This window comes from Thalassophryne amazonica, chromosome 1, assembly GCF_902500255.1.
Source record: "Thalassophryne amazonica chromosome 1, fThaAma1.1, whole genome shotgun sequence".
NCBI lineage: Eukaryota > Metazoa > Chordata > Actinopteri > Batrachoidiformes > Batrachoididae > Thalassophryne > Thalassophryne amazonica.
The window spans coordinates 52,739,018-52,757,428 of record NC_047103.1 but is presented as its reverse complement, the minus strand read 5'-3'; the positions used below and the strand labels follow the sequence as shown (position 1 = coordinate 52,757,428).

General features: G+C 44.6%; 1 protein-coding gene across 1 annotated transcript in view; it reads left to right on the top strand.

Moving 5' to 3' along the window:
- The window catches only part of ncoa2 (nuclear receptor coactivator 2), a 296,306-nt gene that overhangs the window by 141,143 nt on the left and 136,752 nt on the right, over positions 1 to 18,411 (top strand). Inside the window, exon 5 of the mRNA XM_034169909.1 lies at positions 7,837 to 7,940. Coding sequence (XP_034025800.1) covers positions 7,837 to 7,940 — 104 coding nt within the window. The remainder of the gene's footprint in view (positions 1 to 7,836; positions 7,941 to 18,411) is intronic.

Genomic DNA, 18,411 nt, shown 5'->3' with positions numbered 1-18,411 from the left:
TGGGTTAAGGGTGGGTCATAACATCCACGCGGGAAAAACCCGTAAATCAGCACGCATTCCAGTAACGATCCTTTGTGGGGATCTTACCCTTCACGCCCCAGCACTGGTGGACACGGGGTCTGAAGGGAATCTGCTGGACAGCAGATGGGCTAGGGAGGCAGGGCTCCCCCTAGTGGCACTACCTTCCCCATTGAAGGTACGGGCACTAGATGGCACCCTTCTTCCATTAGTCACACATCAGACACAACCAGTGACATTGGTGGTGTCTGGAAATCACAAGGAGGAGATTGTGTTTTATGTAACACCTTCTACCTCCCGAGTGATTTTGGGGTTTCCATGGATATTAAAGCACAATCCCCGGATTGATTGGCCGTCTGGGGTAGTGATGCAGTGGAGCGACACCTGCCACCGGGAATGTTTAGGATCCTCGGTTCCACCCGGTGTGACCGCTAATGAGGAGGTTAAAGTCCCCCCCAATCTGTCAGCGGTGCCTGAGGAGTACCATGATCTTGCTGACGTCTTCAGCAAAGATCTGGCACTCACTCTTCCCCCGCACCGTCCGTACGATTGTGCCATTGATTTGATCCCAGGCGCTGAGTACCCGTCCAGCAGGCTGTACAACCTCTCTTGTCCTGAGCGTGAATCAATGGAGACCTACATCCGGGACTCCTTAGCTGCCGGGTTGATCCGGAACTCCACCTCCCCGATGGGTGCAGGTTTCTTTTTTGTGGGCAAAAAAGACGGCGGAATCCGTCCATGCATTGACTACAGGGGACTGAACGAAGTCACGGTTCATAATCGATACCCGCTGCCTCTGTTAGATTCTGTGTTCACGCCCCTGCACGGAGCCCAAATTTTTACCAAATTGGATCTTAGAAATACGTACCACCTGGTTCGGATCCGGAAGGGAGACAAGTGGAAGACGGCATTCAACACCCCGTTTGGTCACTTTGAGTACCTGGTCATGCCGTTCGGCCTCACCAATGTGCCCGCGACGTTCCAGGCATTGGTTAATGACGTCTTGCGGGACTTCCTGCACCGGTTCGTCTTCGTATACCTGGACGACATCCTCATCTTCTCCCCGGATCCTGAGACCCATGTCCAGCATGTACGTCAGGTCCTGCAGCGTGTTGGAGAACCGGCTGTTTGTGAAGGGCGAGAAGTGCGAGTTCCACCATACTTCTTTGTCCTTCCTGGGGTTCATCATCTCCTCCAACTCCGTCACACCCGATCCGGCCAAGGTTGTGGCGGTGAGGGATTGGCCCCAACCGACGAGCCGTAGGAAGCTGCAACAGTTCCTCGGCTTTGCTAATTTCTACCGGAGGTTTATTAAGGGTTATAGCCAGGTAGTTGGCCCCCTGATGGCCCTGACCTCCACTAAAGTCCCCTTCACCTGGTCGGATCGGTGCGAAGCCGCGTTTAGGGAGTTGAAACGTCGGTTCTCGTCTGCACCCGTTCTGGTGCAGCCCGATCCCAATCGCCAGTTTGTTGTTGAAGTGGATGCCTCTGACTCAGGGATAGGAGCCATGCTGTCCCAGAGCGGGGAGTCCGACAAGGTTCTCCATCCGTGTGCCTATTTTTCCCGCAGGTTGACCCCGGCGGAGCGGAACTATGACGTTGGCAATCGGGACATTCTTGCGGTGAAAGAGGCTCTTGAGGAGTGGAGACACCTGTTGGAGGAAGCTGCGGTACCATTTACGGTTGTCACGGACCATCGGAACCTGGAGTACATTCGGACCGCCAAGCGTCTGAACCCCAGGCAAGCCCGCTGGTCACTGTTCTTCGGGCGATTTGACTTCCGGATTACCTACCGTCCCGTGACTAAGAACCAGCGATCTGACACCCTGTCCCGGGTCCATGAAGAGGTCAAGGTCGAGCTGTCAGATCCACCGGAACCTATCATCCCCGAGTCAACTATCGTGGCAGCCCTCACCTGGGACGTGGAGAAGACCGTCCGGGAGGCCCTGACACGGAACCCGGACCAGGGGACCGGCTCTAAGAACAAACTCTATGTCCCACCAGAAGCCAGAGCTGCTGTCCTGGGCTTCTGTCACGGGTCCAAGCTCTCCTGTCACCCAGGGGTGCGAAGGACTGTGGCAGTGGTCAGGCAGCGCTTCTGGTTGGCGTCCATGGAAGCCGATGTCCGGGAGTATGTCCAGGCCTGCACCACCTGTTCCAGGGGTAAGGCAGACCACCAACAGGCACAGGGTCTCCTCCAACCGTTACCTGTGCCCCACCGCCCCTGGTCCCACATTGGCCTGGACTTTGTCACGGGCCTCCCGCCGTCCCAGGGCATGACCACCATCCTCACGATAGTGGACCGGTTCTCCAAGGCGGCCCACTTCGTGGCCCTCCCGAAGCTCCCAACGGCCCAGGAGACTGCTGACCTCCTGGTCCACCACGCCGTGCGTCTGCATGGGATTCCTTCTGATGTCGTCTCTGACTGTGGTCCCCAGTTCTCCTCGCAGGTCTGGAGGAGTTTCTGTAGAGAGCTGGGGGCCTCCGTGAGCCTCTCGTCCGGGTACCATCCCCAGACCAACGGACAGGTAGAGCGGGCCAACCAGGAGTTGGAACAGGCCCTTCGCTGTGTGACCTCAGCGCACCCGACGGCCTGGAGTAACCATCTGGCCTGGATCGAGTACGCACACAACAGTCAAGTCTCGTCTGCCACCGGCCTCTCCCCGTTTGAGGTGTGTTTGGGGTACCAGCCCCCATTGTTCCCGCTAGTGGAGGGAGAGGTCGGGTGCCCTCGGTCCAGGCCCATCTGAGGCGGTGCCGTCGGGTGTGGCGCTCTGCCCTGCTCAAAGCCCGGACGAGGGCCAAGGCCCATGCAGACCGCCGGCGGTCCCCGGCCCCTGCATACCAGCCCGTGCAGGAGGTGTGGCTGTCTACGAAGGACATCCCATTACTGGTGGAGTCCCACAAGCTGCAGGATCGGTACATTGGCCCTTTCCCCATCGTCAAGGTCCTCAGTCCTGCCGCGGTGAAGCTGAGGCTGCCAGCTTCACTGCGGATCCATCCTGTATTCCATGTCTCCCGGGTCAAGCCTCACCACAGCTCTTCCCTCTGTGCCCCCGGAACGGCGCCACCTCCTGCCCGGATCATCGACGGGGAGCCTGCGTGGACAGTTCGCCGGCTCCTGGACGTCCGTCGTAAGGGCCGGGGATTCCAGTATCTGGTGGACTGGGAGGGTTATGGACCCGAAGAGCGCTCCTGGGTGAAGAGGAGCTTCATCCTGGACCCGGCCCTCCTGGCCGAATTCTACCACCGACATCCGGACAAACCTGGTTGGGCGCCTCCTGGCGCCCGTTGAGGGGGGGGGGGGGGGGTGTCCTGTTGTGTGGGCCGCTGAAGAGGAGGTACTGCTGGCCCACCACCAGAGGGCGTCCTGCCTGAAGTGCGGGCTTCAGGCACGTGAGGGCGCCGGAGCACTGGGAGTGGCAGCTGTCACTCATCTACAACACCAGCTGTCACTCATCATCATCATCCACACCTCCATAAGAGCCGGGCAGCATCTTCACCTCACTGCCGAGAAATCGTCTACCGTGAAGTAAACGTCTCAGCCTTTGATTTATACAGTAGTAATGTTTTTTACTTCTGTACGTACTGACAGTAATCTGATTTTGCAGACTGTTAATTGTTACTGCAGGATCTGTACAAACTCTGTGATTGAGAGGTGGAGGTGCTTTCACCTTCGTGTTGAACTGTTTGCTGGGTGTTCATACACCCACCATCACCTGTCTGTTCTTTCTGCCAGCAGTACCCGATCTGACAGCCGGAGGCAGTGGCCACCTGGGGACCCAGTGCTTGGCGGCTCCAGGATAGCTTCAGGTCCGGTGGAGTGGAAGGCGTGTGGGATCCGGCTCTTTTCTGGACAGGCGTCTTCTATCCTCGAGCCTGCTCAAACACCACCGTAACTTATTTGACTGGTGATCTCAGTTGTGTTGTCTGTTGCTCTGTTGTGCACATTCACAACATTAAATTGTTATATTTGGCTTATTCCATTGTCCGTTCATTTGCACCCCCTGTTGTGGGTCCGTGTTCCTACACTTTTCACAACAAAGCTCTCAGTCATGTAACTGTTTTTATTAATTTATTTATTTAGTGTGTTTTTTAGATTAAGTAAAAAAAAAAAAAACTGTTTTCAGATGTCACCAGATTTTGTTGGTAGGTGCTTCTTGTTCTGTGGTGTGTTGCATTTATTGTAGTCCAACAACAGGTGGGTTTTCCTATCTTATCTCCAGCAACACTCTCAGCACCTCCAGCTGCTTCATGTGCTGTTTCTGCCAGATTTGGAGTAGAGTGGTTGTAATTCAGCTGTATGGCAAATATACAAGTACAAAAGTATATTACTGGCTCCAAAAATGACCAGAGTAAAATTAGAAATACATGCTTACATGAGGAAAGTGAAAGGTGGTCATTAATGGTAGCCAGCACCCACGTCTATTAACATTGCTAAAATTGATTTTTGACATGTGAATGATTTAGAATCATCCATGTCCGCATCTAAGAATTTATTATCCCTGATCCCTGCTGTTCATATACATGCTTCTGCACTCTGATCCACATCCCTCAAATTCATACTCAACACCCCATAATGACGACATTAAAAATCTTTTTTGAAATTTTTGCAAATTTATTAAAAATAAAAACTAAGAATTCACGTGCATAAATATTCACAGCCTTTGTTCAATACTTTGTTGATGCAACTTTGAAAATGGCGGTGCACAGGTGCAGGTTTTCATCCAGCATGTCTCTATACATTTCTGCATTCATCTTTCCCTCAATCCTGACTTGTCTCTCAGTTCCTGCTGCAGAAAAACATCCCCACTGCATGATGCTGCCACCACCATGCTTCACTGTAGGGATGGTGCCTGGTTTCCTCTAAACATGACGCCTGGCTTTCACACCAAAGAGTTCAATCTTTGTCTCATCAGACCAGAGAATTTTGTTTCTTATCATCTGAGAGTCCTTCAGGTGCCTTTTGGCAGGCTGCCATGTGCCTTTTACTAAGGAGTGGCTTCCATCTGGCCACACTACCATACAGGCCTGATTGGTATATTGCTGCAGTGATGATTGTCCTTCTGGAAGGTTCTCCTCTCTCCACAAAGGAATGCTGGAGCTCTGACAGAGTGCTCATTGGGTTCTTGGTCACCTCCCTGACTAAGGCCCTTCTCCGCAATTGCTCAGTTTAGATGGACGGGCAGCTCTAGAAAGAGTTCTGGTGTATCCGAACTTCTTCCATTTATGGATGATTGAAGCCACTGTGCTCATTGGGACATTGGCTTGAGAGCAGCAGGAATGTTTCTGTACCCTTCCCCAGATGTGTGCCTCGAAACAATCCTGTCTGAGGTCTACAGACTATTCCTTTGACTTCATGCTTAGTTTTTGCTGTGACATGCACCCTCAACTGTGGGACTTTATATGTAGACAGGTGTGTGCCTTTCCAAATCATGTCCAATCAACTGAATTTACCCCAGGTGGACTCCATTTAAGCTGTAGAAACCTCTCAAGGATGATAAGTGGAAACTGGATGCACCTGAGCTCAGTTTTGAGAAAGGCTGTGAATACTTAGGTCCCTGACATTTTTTTGGTTGGATTAGTGGTTAGTACTGTTGTCTCAGAGGCAAGAAGGTCTGGGTTCGATTCCCATCTGTGGCCTTTCTGTGTGGAGTTGCATGTTCTCCCGTGTTAGCGTGTGTTTTCCTCCGGTTTTTACGGTTTTTCTTCCCACATGTAAAGACATGCAGGTTAGGTGGATTGGCAACTTTATAATAATTGGCCAGGTCTTCCTTTGCAGAGGAAGTCTGAATCTCCGTGGGGCTAACCTGGTTAAATAAAATTTGCATTGTGTGTAGTATATTGAGGGGAAAAATGAATTTCATCCATTTTGGAATAAGACTGTGGCATAACAAAATGTGGAAAAAGTGAAGCACTGTGAATACTTTCCGGATGCACTGTATGTGCTTCTCTGTTGTATCTTTTGGGAGTAGTAGAGAAGTTTGAATCAAAACAGCTAACAGCTGCTTAGTCTCACCTATGTATGTGTTCGTTACAAAAGGTTATAACCAGCACCGCAGAGAGGGCGCCGGTGGACCTCAGTCTGCAGTTCATCTCCACCTTAAAGACACTAACCACACGTTTGAGGACAAGGAAGTTCAAATCTTCGCCAGAGAAAGGAAATGGTTTAGACAGGAGTGAAGGAGGCATTTTATGTGAAACAGTTGAAACCTAGCCTTAACCGGGAGGGGGTCTGAGACCACGCTTTGTCCCCTGTTTACAATGGGGTACTCAGGTCAAAGCAGTTTCAGTTTGTTCATGGTAATTAATCATTCACATCATCAGGAGAGTCATCAGGGGAGCCGTCAGGAGAGGCGTCCTCCCATTCATTAGGAGGGACAGCAGCCCTGTCATTAGGAGGGTGCTAACTAGAGCACAATAGGTGCTAATTAGAGCTATTGTTTATTCACTAGCCTATAGCAGTCTACCTCTCGGTAGGAGGGGTCTGGTTAAGTTTAAAGCTCCAGCTTTGTGGCTTCTGTTATTCTTCTCTACAAGAGTCAAGACAGAAGTCAGACTACCAGAGCAAGAATTTGAGCTGAGGAAGCTTCTGCGATTTGAAGCAAAACGTCCTCGCGTCAAGCAACCCAGTCCAGTCGAAGATTCAAGCTTCTCTACTATGGAAACCACCTGGACAACTGAGAGCCTTCACAGAAATATCTTTTGGGAGAGAGGGAGAGTTTATTTCAGAAATAAGTCACATATTTGACTTGAAATGAAAACTGTATCACTATTGTCTTTTCATTCCTTTAATTTCTGTTTATGAAAACGTCACACTAATGTAGCATATACAGTGCACTGTATTGTCTCAAAGAGATGTCACTTCAGTTGGTGCGCTATGGTTCATCAGCTGTTGAAATAGTTGAAAGAAACAGTTGACCGTGGACTTGACTTAGTTGGTATGAGGTCCCATAATTTATATACAGTTTTTGTAATTTTTCATGTCTACTGCCGCAGTGGAGTTGAAATGGAGAAATCAAAATGTGCTTGTGGTGTTGGCCATTAGCTTTATGAACCTGCTTTTCTGTGTGCAATGATCACTTTAATCTGCTTTGATGGTTCTGCATGTTGACCTCATATGGGCAATTTATGACGGAAACATGTTGCATTGCCGGATCTTAACGGATTTTTGAGACTGTCACGTTTGTGTGTGTGTGTATGTGTGTGTGGAACATTTTAAGACCTGCCTCTGTACACTGACCACAAAGTTCCATCTTAGCTACGCTGCAGCATGCATTGTATACACAGTGTGTTTCCATTAAGTGGCGTGCATGTGTGTTGTGTTCCATGACAGTAAAATCCATCAAGTCGATTTGCTGAGGATACGGCAATTGCTTGCTCTGACACACTTATATGCAACGACCTTTCACTTTTCTTTCTGCACAGTACTTGGGCTTGAGCCAGGGTGGTGTGTTTTGTTCAAGGTACAAAATGCGATTGCTTTATAACCAGAAAGATTTCTGAAAACTCTTGCCAATATATAACCCCTTTAAAACAAAATAAACAACAAAAAAAAAACCCTCAGATCTCTGGGTCAGCTTTAGATGAAAGCATAATTTTTCTGTTTTATCTCTGAATGACAGTTTTATTTGCTTCTACCAGTCAACCATGCATGAGTCTGTGATGTGGGTTTGTGCCACATAACACAATACCTATCTCAATGTAATTACAGCTATATTGGTAAACATTTGCATGACTCTTCTCTTCATGATCTGTGTCTACTTGAATGTTTTCTTTCTTCTCTAAACTCTTGAAATGTGCCTGTCTTACTAACAGAGAAAGCTGCAGCAGCAAATGAGGAGGAGGTACAGAAGGCTGATGTCTCGTCAACAGGTCAAAGTGTGATTGACAAAGATGCCTTGGGACCAATGATGTTGGAGGTGGGTGAAGGCCTTACTCTTGAATGTGATGCCTTTCATGGTATTCTACACTGTGTACAGTTGTGCTCAAAGGGTTACATACACCGGCAGAATTTTTGGTTTATTGGCACAAAAACGTATTTTTTCCACTCATGGTTAGTGGTTGAGTGAAGCCATTTATTGTCAAACAACTGTGTTTCCTCTTTTTAAATCACAATGGCAACAGACACTACCCAAATGACCCGCATCAAAAGTTGACATACCCCTGTTCTTAATACCATGCATTGCCCCCTTTAACATTAATGACAGCTCGGAGTCTTTTGTGGTAGTTGCGGATGAGACTCTCATGGTAAAGCTGCCGCTGAATATGTCTTGAACTTTATTTACATCAATTATAAAGAAATACAAACAGTATGGCACTCTATAGTAAATCTGCATGGAGGAGACAGTTCTCAAAAACTGAGTGACTGTGCAAGAAGAATAAGAGTGAGGGAAGCCACCAAGACAACCCAGAAGAAGTTAGACTTATGTGGCTGTGATTGGAGACATTGTGCACAGTGCAAGCTTTGCATTTTGTATCACCAGTTATCCAGCTTCATGATGAAGTGGTATAGAGGAGGATTTTCTTAAAAATAAGACTTGAAACTTTAGTTACAAATTGCCAGAAGGTACATCTGAGATGCAGGCCTTGATTTAATGTTTTGGTTCTCTGCTCTACTCTACTATGAAGCCAAAAGTGGTGATGCAAAATTTGCACTGTTGTTGCTTGGTCAGAATATGTATATTGCAGTTGAAGTGTCAAAAAGTGAGAGAGTTCCCACTAAGTAATTCATAATTTACAGATATATTACAGCCTCTGTCAACTGCATTTAACAAGAAAAGATGTGATTATTTCCATCTTCGTCTGTCAGAGGGTGCGCTCCGGGCTTCTTGATATTGGCTGCATTTATGCTGTGTTCACAGGCTGAATTTACATGAAAAAGTCATACCAGTCAGCATGGCAGAATATCTGTCACCTACATCCAACAACACAAACAATATTTACTTTATCAAAAAATACAGTATTTTGCACAGCATTCTGTTATCTGATTAAAATGAGTGAGTCTCTCCACTTAAATCTCTCGCTGTCCGTCTTTACACCTCATTAAAGGTAAAACGACACCCAGTTTACTGTCTTGTCACTTACAGTAAAAAACGTGCAAGCAGCAGAAGTACCGTAACCTACAGTCACTGTGCAAATCGTTGTTTGTATGAGGGGCTATCCTTTTTAAAATGTAGACTAAATAAGAAAGCATATTCTACCTAAATGGTTTGGATTCCACTGCAACGTAGACTTTTGTTGGGTCACATTTGGGTCATTAATCGGCACATATTTTTAAGGGTTGGGCAGTGCGTGTTGGCTCTCAAGATGGGTCAGGTGGTTGTGGGTGTTTTTATTAAAAAAAACTGACCATGTGTAACAGCCACATATGTATATTAAACATGTGGAGCTATATAAAATGCTTACAACCCCTGGCAATAATTATGGAGTCACCGGCCTCGGAGGATGTTCATTCAGTTGTTTAATTTTGTAGAAAAAAAAGCAGATCACAGACATGACACAAAACTAAAGTCATTTCAAATGGCAACTTTCTGGCTTTAAGAAACACTATAAGACATCAAGAAAAAAAAATTGTGGCAGTCAGTAACAGTTACTTTTTTAGACCAAGCAGAGGGAAAAAAATATGGACTCACTCAATTCTGAGGAATAAATTATGGAATCACCCTGTAAATTTTCATCCCCAAAACTAACACCTGCATCAAATCAGATCTGCTCGTTAGTCTGCATCTAAAAGGGAGTGATCACACCTTGGAGAGCTGTTGCACCAAGTGGACTGACATGAATCATGGCTCCAACACGAGAGATGTCAATTGAAACAAAAGAGAGGATTATCAAACTCTTAAAAGTGGGTAAATCATCACGCAATGTTGCAAAAGATGTTGGTTGTTCACAGTCAGCTGTGTCTAAACTCTGGACCAAATACAAACAACATGGGAAGGTTGTTAAAGGCAAACATACTGGTAGACCAAGGAAGACATCAAAGCGTCAAGACAGAAAACTTAAAGCAATATGTCTCAAAAATCGAAAAATGCACAACAAAACAAATGAGGAACAAATGGGAGGAAACTGAAGTCAACGTCTGTGACCGAACTGTAAGAAGCCGCCTAAAGGAAATGGGATTTACATACAGAAAAGCTAAACGAAAGCCATCATTAACACCTAAACAGAAAAAAACAAGGTTACAATGGGCTAAGGAAAAGCAATCGTGGACTATGGATGACTGGATGAAAGTCATATTCAGTGATCAAATCAAATCAATTTTATTTATATAGCGCCAAATCACAGCAAACAGTTGCCCCAAGGCGCTTTATATTGTAAGGCAAAGCCATACAATAATTACGGAAAAACCCCAACGGTCAAAACGACCCCCTGTGAGCAAGCACTTGGCGACAGTGGGAAGGAAAAACTCCCTTTTAACAGGAAGAAACCTCCAGTAGAACCAGGCTCAGGGAGGGGCAGTCTTCTGCTGGGACTGGTTGGGGCTGAGGGAGAGAACCAGGAAAAAGACATGCTGTGGAGGGGAGCAGAGATCAATCACTAATGATTAAATGCAGAGTGGTGCATACAGAGCAAAAAGAGAAAGAAACACTCAGTGCATCATGGGAACCCCCCAGCAGTCTAAGGCTATAGCAGCATAACTAAGGGATGGTTCAGGGTCACCTGATCCAGCCCTAACTATAAGCTTTAGCAAAAAGGAAAGTTTTAAGCCTAATCTTAAAAGTAGAGAGGGTGTCTGTCTCCCTGATCCAAATTGGGAGCTGATTCCAGAGGAGAGGAGCCTGAAAGCTGAAGGCTCTGCCTCCTGTTCCCCAAGCGCTCTATTGGGGTGATATGGTACTATGAGGTCCCTAAGATAAGATGGGACCTGATTATTCAAAACCTTATAAGTAAGAAGAAGAATTTTAAATTCTATTCTAGAATTAACAGGAAGCCAATGAAGAGAGGCCAATATGGGTGAGATATGCTCTTTCCTTCTAGTCCCTGTCATTACTCTAGCTGCAGCATTTTGAATTGACTGAAGGCTTTTCAGGGAACTTTTAGGACAACCTGATAATAATGAATTATAATAGTTCAGCCTAGAGGAAATAAATGCATGAATTAGTTTTTCAGTGTAGAGAAGCTTGAATCTTCGACTGGACTGGGTTGCTTGACGTGAGGACGTTTCGCTTCAAATCACAGAAGCTTCCTCAGCTAAAATTCTTGCTCTGGTAGTCTGAATTCTGTCTTGACTCTTGTAGAGAAGTTGTAGTTTTTCAGCATCACTCTGAGACAAGACCTTTCTAATTTTAGAGATATTGCGCAAATGCAAAAAAGCAGTCCTACATATTTGTTTAATATGCGCATTGAATGACATATCCTGATCAAAAATGACTTCAAGATTTCTCACAGTATTACTAGAGGTCAGGGTAATGGCATCCAGAGTAAGGATCTGGTTAGACACCATGTTTCTAAGATTTGTGGGGCCAAGTACAATAACTTCAGTTTTATCTGAGTTTAAAAGCAGGAAATTAGAGGTCATCCATGTCTTTATGTCTGTAAGACAATCCTGCAGTTTAGCTAATTGGTGTGTGTCCTCTGGCTTCATGGATAGATAAAGCTGGGTATCATCTGCGCAACAATGAAAATTTAAGCAATGCTGTCTAATAATACTGCCTAAGGGAAGCATGTATAAAGTGAATAAAATTGGTCCTAGCACAGAACCTTGTGGAACTCCATAATTAACCTTAGTCTGTGAAGAAGATTCCCCATTTACATGAACAAATTGTAATCTGTTAGATAAATATGATTCAAACCACCGCAGCGCAGTGCCTTTAATACCTATGGCATGCTCTAATCTCTGTAATAAAATTTTATGGTCAACAGTATCAAAAGCAGCACTGAGGTCTAACAGAACAAGCACAGAGATGAGTCCACTGTCTGAGGCCATAAGAAGATCATTTGTAACCTTCACTAATGCTGTTTCTGTACTATGATGAATTCTAAACCCTGACTGAAACTTTTTTATAGAGCAACAGACTCTTTTTCCAGGCTAAGTGAAGATCTTCTAAATTAGTGAGATGCCATTTCCTCTCCAACTTACGGGTTATCTGCTTTAAGCTGCGAGTTTGTGAGTTATACCACGGAGTCAGGCACTTCTAATTTGAGGCTCTCTTTCAGAGGAGCTACAGCATCCAAAGTTGTCCTCAATGAGGATATAAAACTATTGACGAGATAATCTATCTCACTCACAGAGTTTAGGTAGCTACTCTGCCCTGTGTTGGTAAATGGCATTGGAGAACATAAAGAAGGAATCATATCCTTAAACCTAGTTACAGCGCTTTCTGAAAGACTTCTACTGTAATGAAACTTATTCCCCACTGCTGGTTAGTCCATCAGAGTAAATGTAAATGTTATTAAGAAATGATCAGACAGAAGGGGGTTTTCAGGGAATACTGTTAAGTCTTCAATTTCCATACCATAAGTCAGAACAAGATCTAAGGTATGATTAAAGTGGTGGGTGGACTCATTTACATTTTGAGCAAAGCCAGTCGAGTCTAACAATAGATTAAATGCAGTGTTGAGGCTGTCATTCTCAGCATCTGTGTGGATGTTAAAATTGCCCACTATCATTATCTTATCTGAGCTAAGCACTAAGTCAGACAAAAGGTCCGAAAATTCAAAGAGAAACTCACAGTAACGACCAGGTGGACGATAGATAACAACAAATAAAACTGGTTTTTTGGGACTTCCAATTTGGATGGACAAGACTAAGAGACAAGCTTTCAAATGAATTAAAGCTCTGTCTGGGTTTTTGATTAATTAATAAGCTGGAGAGGAAGATTTCTGCTAGTCCTCCGCCTCGGCCCGTGCTACGACCGTTCTGGCAGTTAGTGTGACTCGGGGGTGTTGATTCATTTAAACTAACATATTCATCCTGCTGTAACCAGGTTTCTGTAAGGCAGAATAAATCAATATGTTGCTCAATTATTATGTCATTTACTAACAGGGACTTAAAAGAGAGAGATCTAATGTTTAATGGACCACATTTGACTGTTTTAATCTGTGGTGCAGTTGAAGGTGCTATATTATTTTTTCTTTTTGAATTTTTATGCTTAAATAGATTTTTGTTGGTTATTGGTGGTCTGGGAGCAGGCACCGTCTCTACGGGGATGGCAGGGGATGGCAGGGGGAGAGAAGCTGCAGAGAGGTGTGTAAGACTACAACTCTGCTTCCTGGTCCCAACCCTGGATAGTCACGGTTTGGAGGATTTAAGAAAATTGGCCAGATTTCAGGAAATGAGAGCTGCTCCATCCAAAGTGGGATGGATGCCGTCTCTCCTAACAAGACCAGGTTTTCCCCAGAAGCTTTGCCAATTATCTATGAAGCCCACCTCATTTTTTGGACACCACTCAGACAGCCAGCAATTCAGGGAGAACATGCGGCTAAACATGTCACTCCCGGTCCGATTGGGGAGGGGCCCAGAGAAAATTACAGAGTCCGACATTGTTTTTGCAAAGTTACACACCGATTCAGTGTTAATTTTAGTGACCTCCGATTGGCGTAACCGGGTGTCATTACTGCCGACGTGAATTACAATCTTACCAAATTTACGCTTAGCCTTAGCCAGCAGTTACAAATTTCCTTCAATGTCGCCTGCTCTGGCCCCCGGAAGACAATTGACTATGGTTGCTGGTGTCGCTAACTTCACATTTCTCAAAGCAGAGTCGCCAATAACCAGAGTTTGTTCCTCGGCGGGTGTGTCGCCGAGTGGGGAAAAATGGTTAGAGATGTGAACGGGTTGGCGGTGTACACGGGGCTTCTGTTTAGGACTACGCTTCGTCCTCACAGTCACCCAGTCGGCCTGCTTTCCCGGCTGCTCGGGATCTGCCGGAGGGGAACTAACGGCGGCTAAGCTACCTTGGTCCGCACCGACTACAGGAGCCTGGCTAGCTGTAGGATTTTCCAAGGTGCGGAGCCGAGTCTCCAATTCGCCCAGCCTGGCCTCCAAAGCTACAAATAAGCTACACTTATTACAAGTACCATTACTGCTAAAGGAGGCCGAGGAATAACTAAACATTTCACACCCAGAGCAGAAAAGTGTGGGAGAGACAGGAGAAGCCGCCATGCTAAACCGGCTAAGAGCTAGTAGCTGCGCTAAGCTAGCGGATTCCTAAAAACACACAAAGTGAATAATGTGTAAATAATTTAGAGGTGATTCAGCAGAGGGAGTGCTTTAGTTAAGGCACGTGAAGATTACACTGTGAAACAAATCGTTATCTAGTTAACTAGATCAATCTAACTGCGCAGATTAAACAGCTAACAGATACAGCAAAACACCGATGTGCTCCGGAACAGGAAGTGATACAATACCACAGTGAGAGCCAACCACCAGTAGAAGCAGAATAGAGGATTCCAGTCCAGTCAGTGATGAATCTCGAATCTGCATTGGGCAAGGTGATGATGCTGGAACTTTTGTTTGGTGCCGTTCCAATGAGATTTATAAAGATGACTGCCTGAAGAGAACATGTAAATTTCCACAGTCATTGATGATATGGGCTGCATGTCAGGTAAAGGCACTGGGGAGATGGCTGTCATTACATCATCAATAAATGCACAAGTTTACGTTGATATTTTGGACACTTTTCTTATCCCATCAATTGAAAGGATGTTTGGGGATGATGAAATCATTTTTCAAGATGATAATGCATCTTGCCATAGAGCAAAAACTGTGAAAACATTCCTTGCAAAAAGACACATAGGGTCAATGTCATGGCCTGCAAATAGTCCGCATCTTAATCCAATTGAAAATCTTTGGTGGAAGTTGAAGAAAATGGTCCATGACAAGGCTCCAACCTGCAAAGCTGATCTGGCAACAGCAATCAGAGAACGTTGGAGCCAGATTGATGAATAGTACTGTTTGTCACTCATTAAGTCCATGCCTCAGAGACTGCAAGCTGTTATAAAAGCCAGAGGTGGTGCAACAAAATACTAGTGATGTGTTGGAGCGTTCTTTTGTTTTTCATGATTCCATAATTTTTTCCTCAGAATTGAGTGATTCCATATTTTTTTCCCTCTGCTTGGTCTAAAAAAGTAACCGTTACTGACTGCCACAATTTTTTTTCCTGATTTCTTATAGTGTTTCTTAAGCCAGAAAGTTGCCATTTGAAATTACTTTAGTTTTGTGTCATGTCTGTGATCTGCTTTTTTTCTACAAAATTAAACAACTGAATGAACATCCTCCGAGGCCGGTGATTCCATAATTTTTGCCAGGGGTTGTAGATTCATTGCATTTTTCAACCGGATTTTAACTTTCAAAGAGCATATTTGAAAATGAAATTAGTCTTGCTCTCACAGATAATTTTTAAAGGAGTTATGTAGTGCAAAACAAGTTATTATGTATCTTTTACATTTTCATACTTGAGGTTTAATATTAAGTATCTCCAACGTCCTGCAATTCTATGAATGCTTTTCAGACATTCATTAAAGACATTGAGAATTTTATAATTTGGATGAATGCAGTGTTAGAACCATGTGATTGCTGTGTATGTATATTTTTTCCAAGCACACTCACTTGTCCATGTTTTCTGGCTGACACAGTTCAAAGCAGTGAATGCATATCATTTCAAAACTTTTCTTTGTCATTAAACAAGTTTTATTTATTTCTATTGTAATAATTTCTGAATAATTACTGATAACGAAGAATGTCATTAGTTTCAAAAGATTAAAACTTGTTACTGAACAATGTATGATCACATTCTCTGAAATGGCACACATCTGTCTACTTTCAGTCATTAGGATATGGCATCACTGGAGGTTGTTACAGCTTTGTAGAGTGAAGCTGGTAGTCTTGTATCTGCAAGGGTTGGCTGTATGTCACTGAGCACAGCAACAGCCTTGTTGTTCTGCAGAGGGCTACTGAAGTGCTTACGTATAACAGTCAAGAAAGCAACAGTCTCCCAAATGAATCACTTTATTGAGCCTGTGCGCACGCTCTCTCTCTCTCTCTCTCTCTCTCTCTCTCTCTCTCTCTCTCTCTCTCTCTCTCTCTCTCTCTCTCTCTCTCTCTCTCTCTCTCTCTCTCTCTCTCTCTCTCTCTCTCTCTCTCTCTCTCTCTCTCTCTCTCTCTCTCTCTCTCTCTCTCTCTGCATTCTCTTCATTCACCTCTAGATCTGTGCTGTCATAGAATATTTTTAGCTGTTTTGGACCAACGTCAGTGAATTGACATACTAACTTGCAACTAAATATAGCCCAGTGCAGCCTGGATGGTTTCCCATCTGTCAGCAGCCTCCAAAACACAGGGATCAGCCGTTCACACCCACTCTACTCTAGCCATAACCCTATCTGGAAATCTAGGCCCATTGTAAGATACTTTGAGGCAATTTTCAATCAGCAGAGAATACACCCACATGACAGGGACGTTTATCAAGTGGCCCGTGTCCACAGCAGCAACGTGGGGTGGAAACTAACTTGTTTATGGGGTCCAACAGTTTTCTGTATGTCTCCACTGCAGTGACTCCCTATGAAAGGTGATCTCCCCACCCCCCACTCCCCAATCATTGCTCTGTGGTCGGCATGTCAATCTCATCGCTGACAACGATTCGATACACACCTTGATACGATGCAATACGATTCACCACTGTTCCAGATTCGATGCTATTTAATAATGTATTTGATGGTGATTCAATACCTCATAATGCAATATGATGCGATACAATTAGGGATGGGTATTGATAAGATTTTATCTATCTATGCCATCATCAGTTCCGCTTATCGATCCGATTATCGATTCCCTTATCAGTACCTCATGTGAATATTCTGTGTACTGAAAGTAGGCTTTACAGGTTTTCTAAGTCAACATTTTAATGAGTCTTAAAGTATAGTTGTATGTAAAAGTTTCGGCACCCCTGATGATTTCCATGATTTTCCTATATAAATCATTGGTTGTTTGGATCAGCAATTTCAGTTAAATATATCATATAGCAGATGAACATAGTGATATTTGAGAAGTTAAATGACATTTCTAGTATTTACAGAAAGTGTGCAATAATTATTTAAACAAAATTAGGCAGGTGCATAAATTTGGGCACCCAAACACAAAAATACTTCAATATTTAGTAGAGCCCCCTTTTGCAGAAATAGCAGCCTGGGAGTCTGGATTCTGGTTGAAGGTATTTTGGACCATTCTTCTGTACAAAACATCTCCAGTTCAGTCAGGTATGTTGGTTTCCGAGCATGGACAGCCCACTTAAAATCACACCACAGATTTTCAATAATATTCAGGTCTTGGGACCATTCCAGAACATTGTACTTCTTCCTCTGCATGAATGCCTTAGTAGATTTTGAGCAGTGTTTAGGGTTGTTGTCTTGTTGAAAGATCCAGCCCCGGTGCAACTTCAACTTTGTCACTGATTCATGTACGTTGTTCTCAAGAATCTGCTGATATTGACTGGAATCCATGTGACTCTCAACTTTAACAAGATTCCCAGTACCTGCACTGGCCACACAACCCCACAGCATGATGGAACCACCTTGAAATTTTACTGTAGGTAGCAAGTGTTTTTCTTGGAATGTTGTGTTCTTTTTCAGCCGTGCATACCACCTCTTATGTCCAAATAACTCAATTTTAGGGCCCTGTCCCACTGGGGAGAGGATTAATTGCGCATGAATTGAGTATACAAATTGCGGGCATTCGTTGTCGTCCGCAAGAAAAATGGCCAAAAATGACAAATGTCCCAGTATGAATTACGGATATATTAATAATATATAGCGAATATATGATGAACAATCACGGTTATATAAAGCATGTAGAGAGGAAACGGAGCTGACACATTGAGAGTATTACGGGTGTATTATGAATGCATCGCGCACGTGTTGTGCGTGCACGGCATCTGCATTGCTGTTATAAAATAAGATCACTCGGGTCGTCGGCATCACTATTCACACCAACAATACAGCCTCTGGAGCATTTGCTGGACTTGGACAAGTTGATCACAGAGTTAATGTTCTTGTTGTCATGCGAAGGTTAACTGTTCATGAGTTTGGGGAGCAGGAGGGGGGAAGCCGTTCGGGATGTGAGACGGTGTTTTTTTTTTTTTGTTGTTTGTTTGTTTGTTTTTTGAGAGTGTCACAGAAAACAGACTTCAGTGTGAGCTGTGGCTAAAACAGCAACTCTTCCTTTTGTTGGTATTAAATAAAAGTCCTGGAGTAGACCCGTTTGCAGCAGCTATTACGTCTTTGTGGATTTACACAGCCGGACCGGCACTGACTGGCAGGTATGTCGCTTTCTGCCACATATAGTACTTTGGGTTTACGTGACGTGTTTGTTATGCATTCGCAGATTGTCTGCAAATCAGCTGCAAAGCAGATGTAATACAAACACTTTATTCGTGGCCAATCTGTATGCAGTCGCTA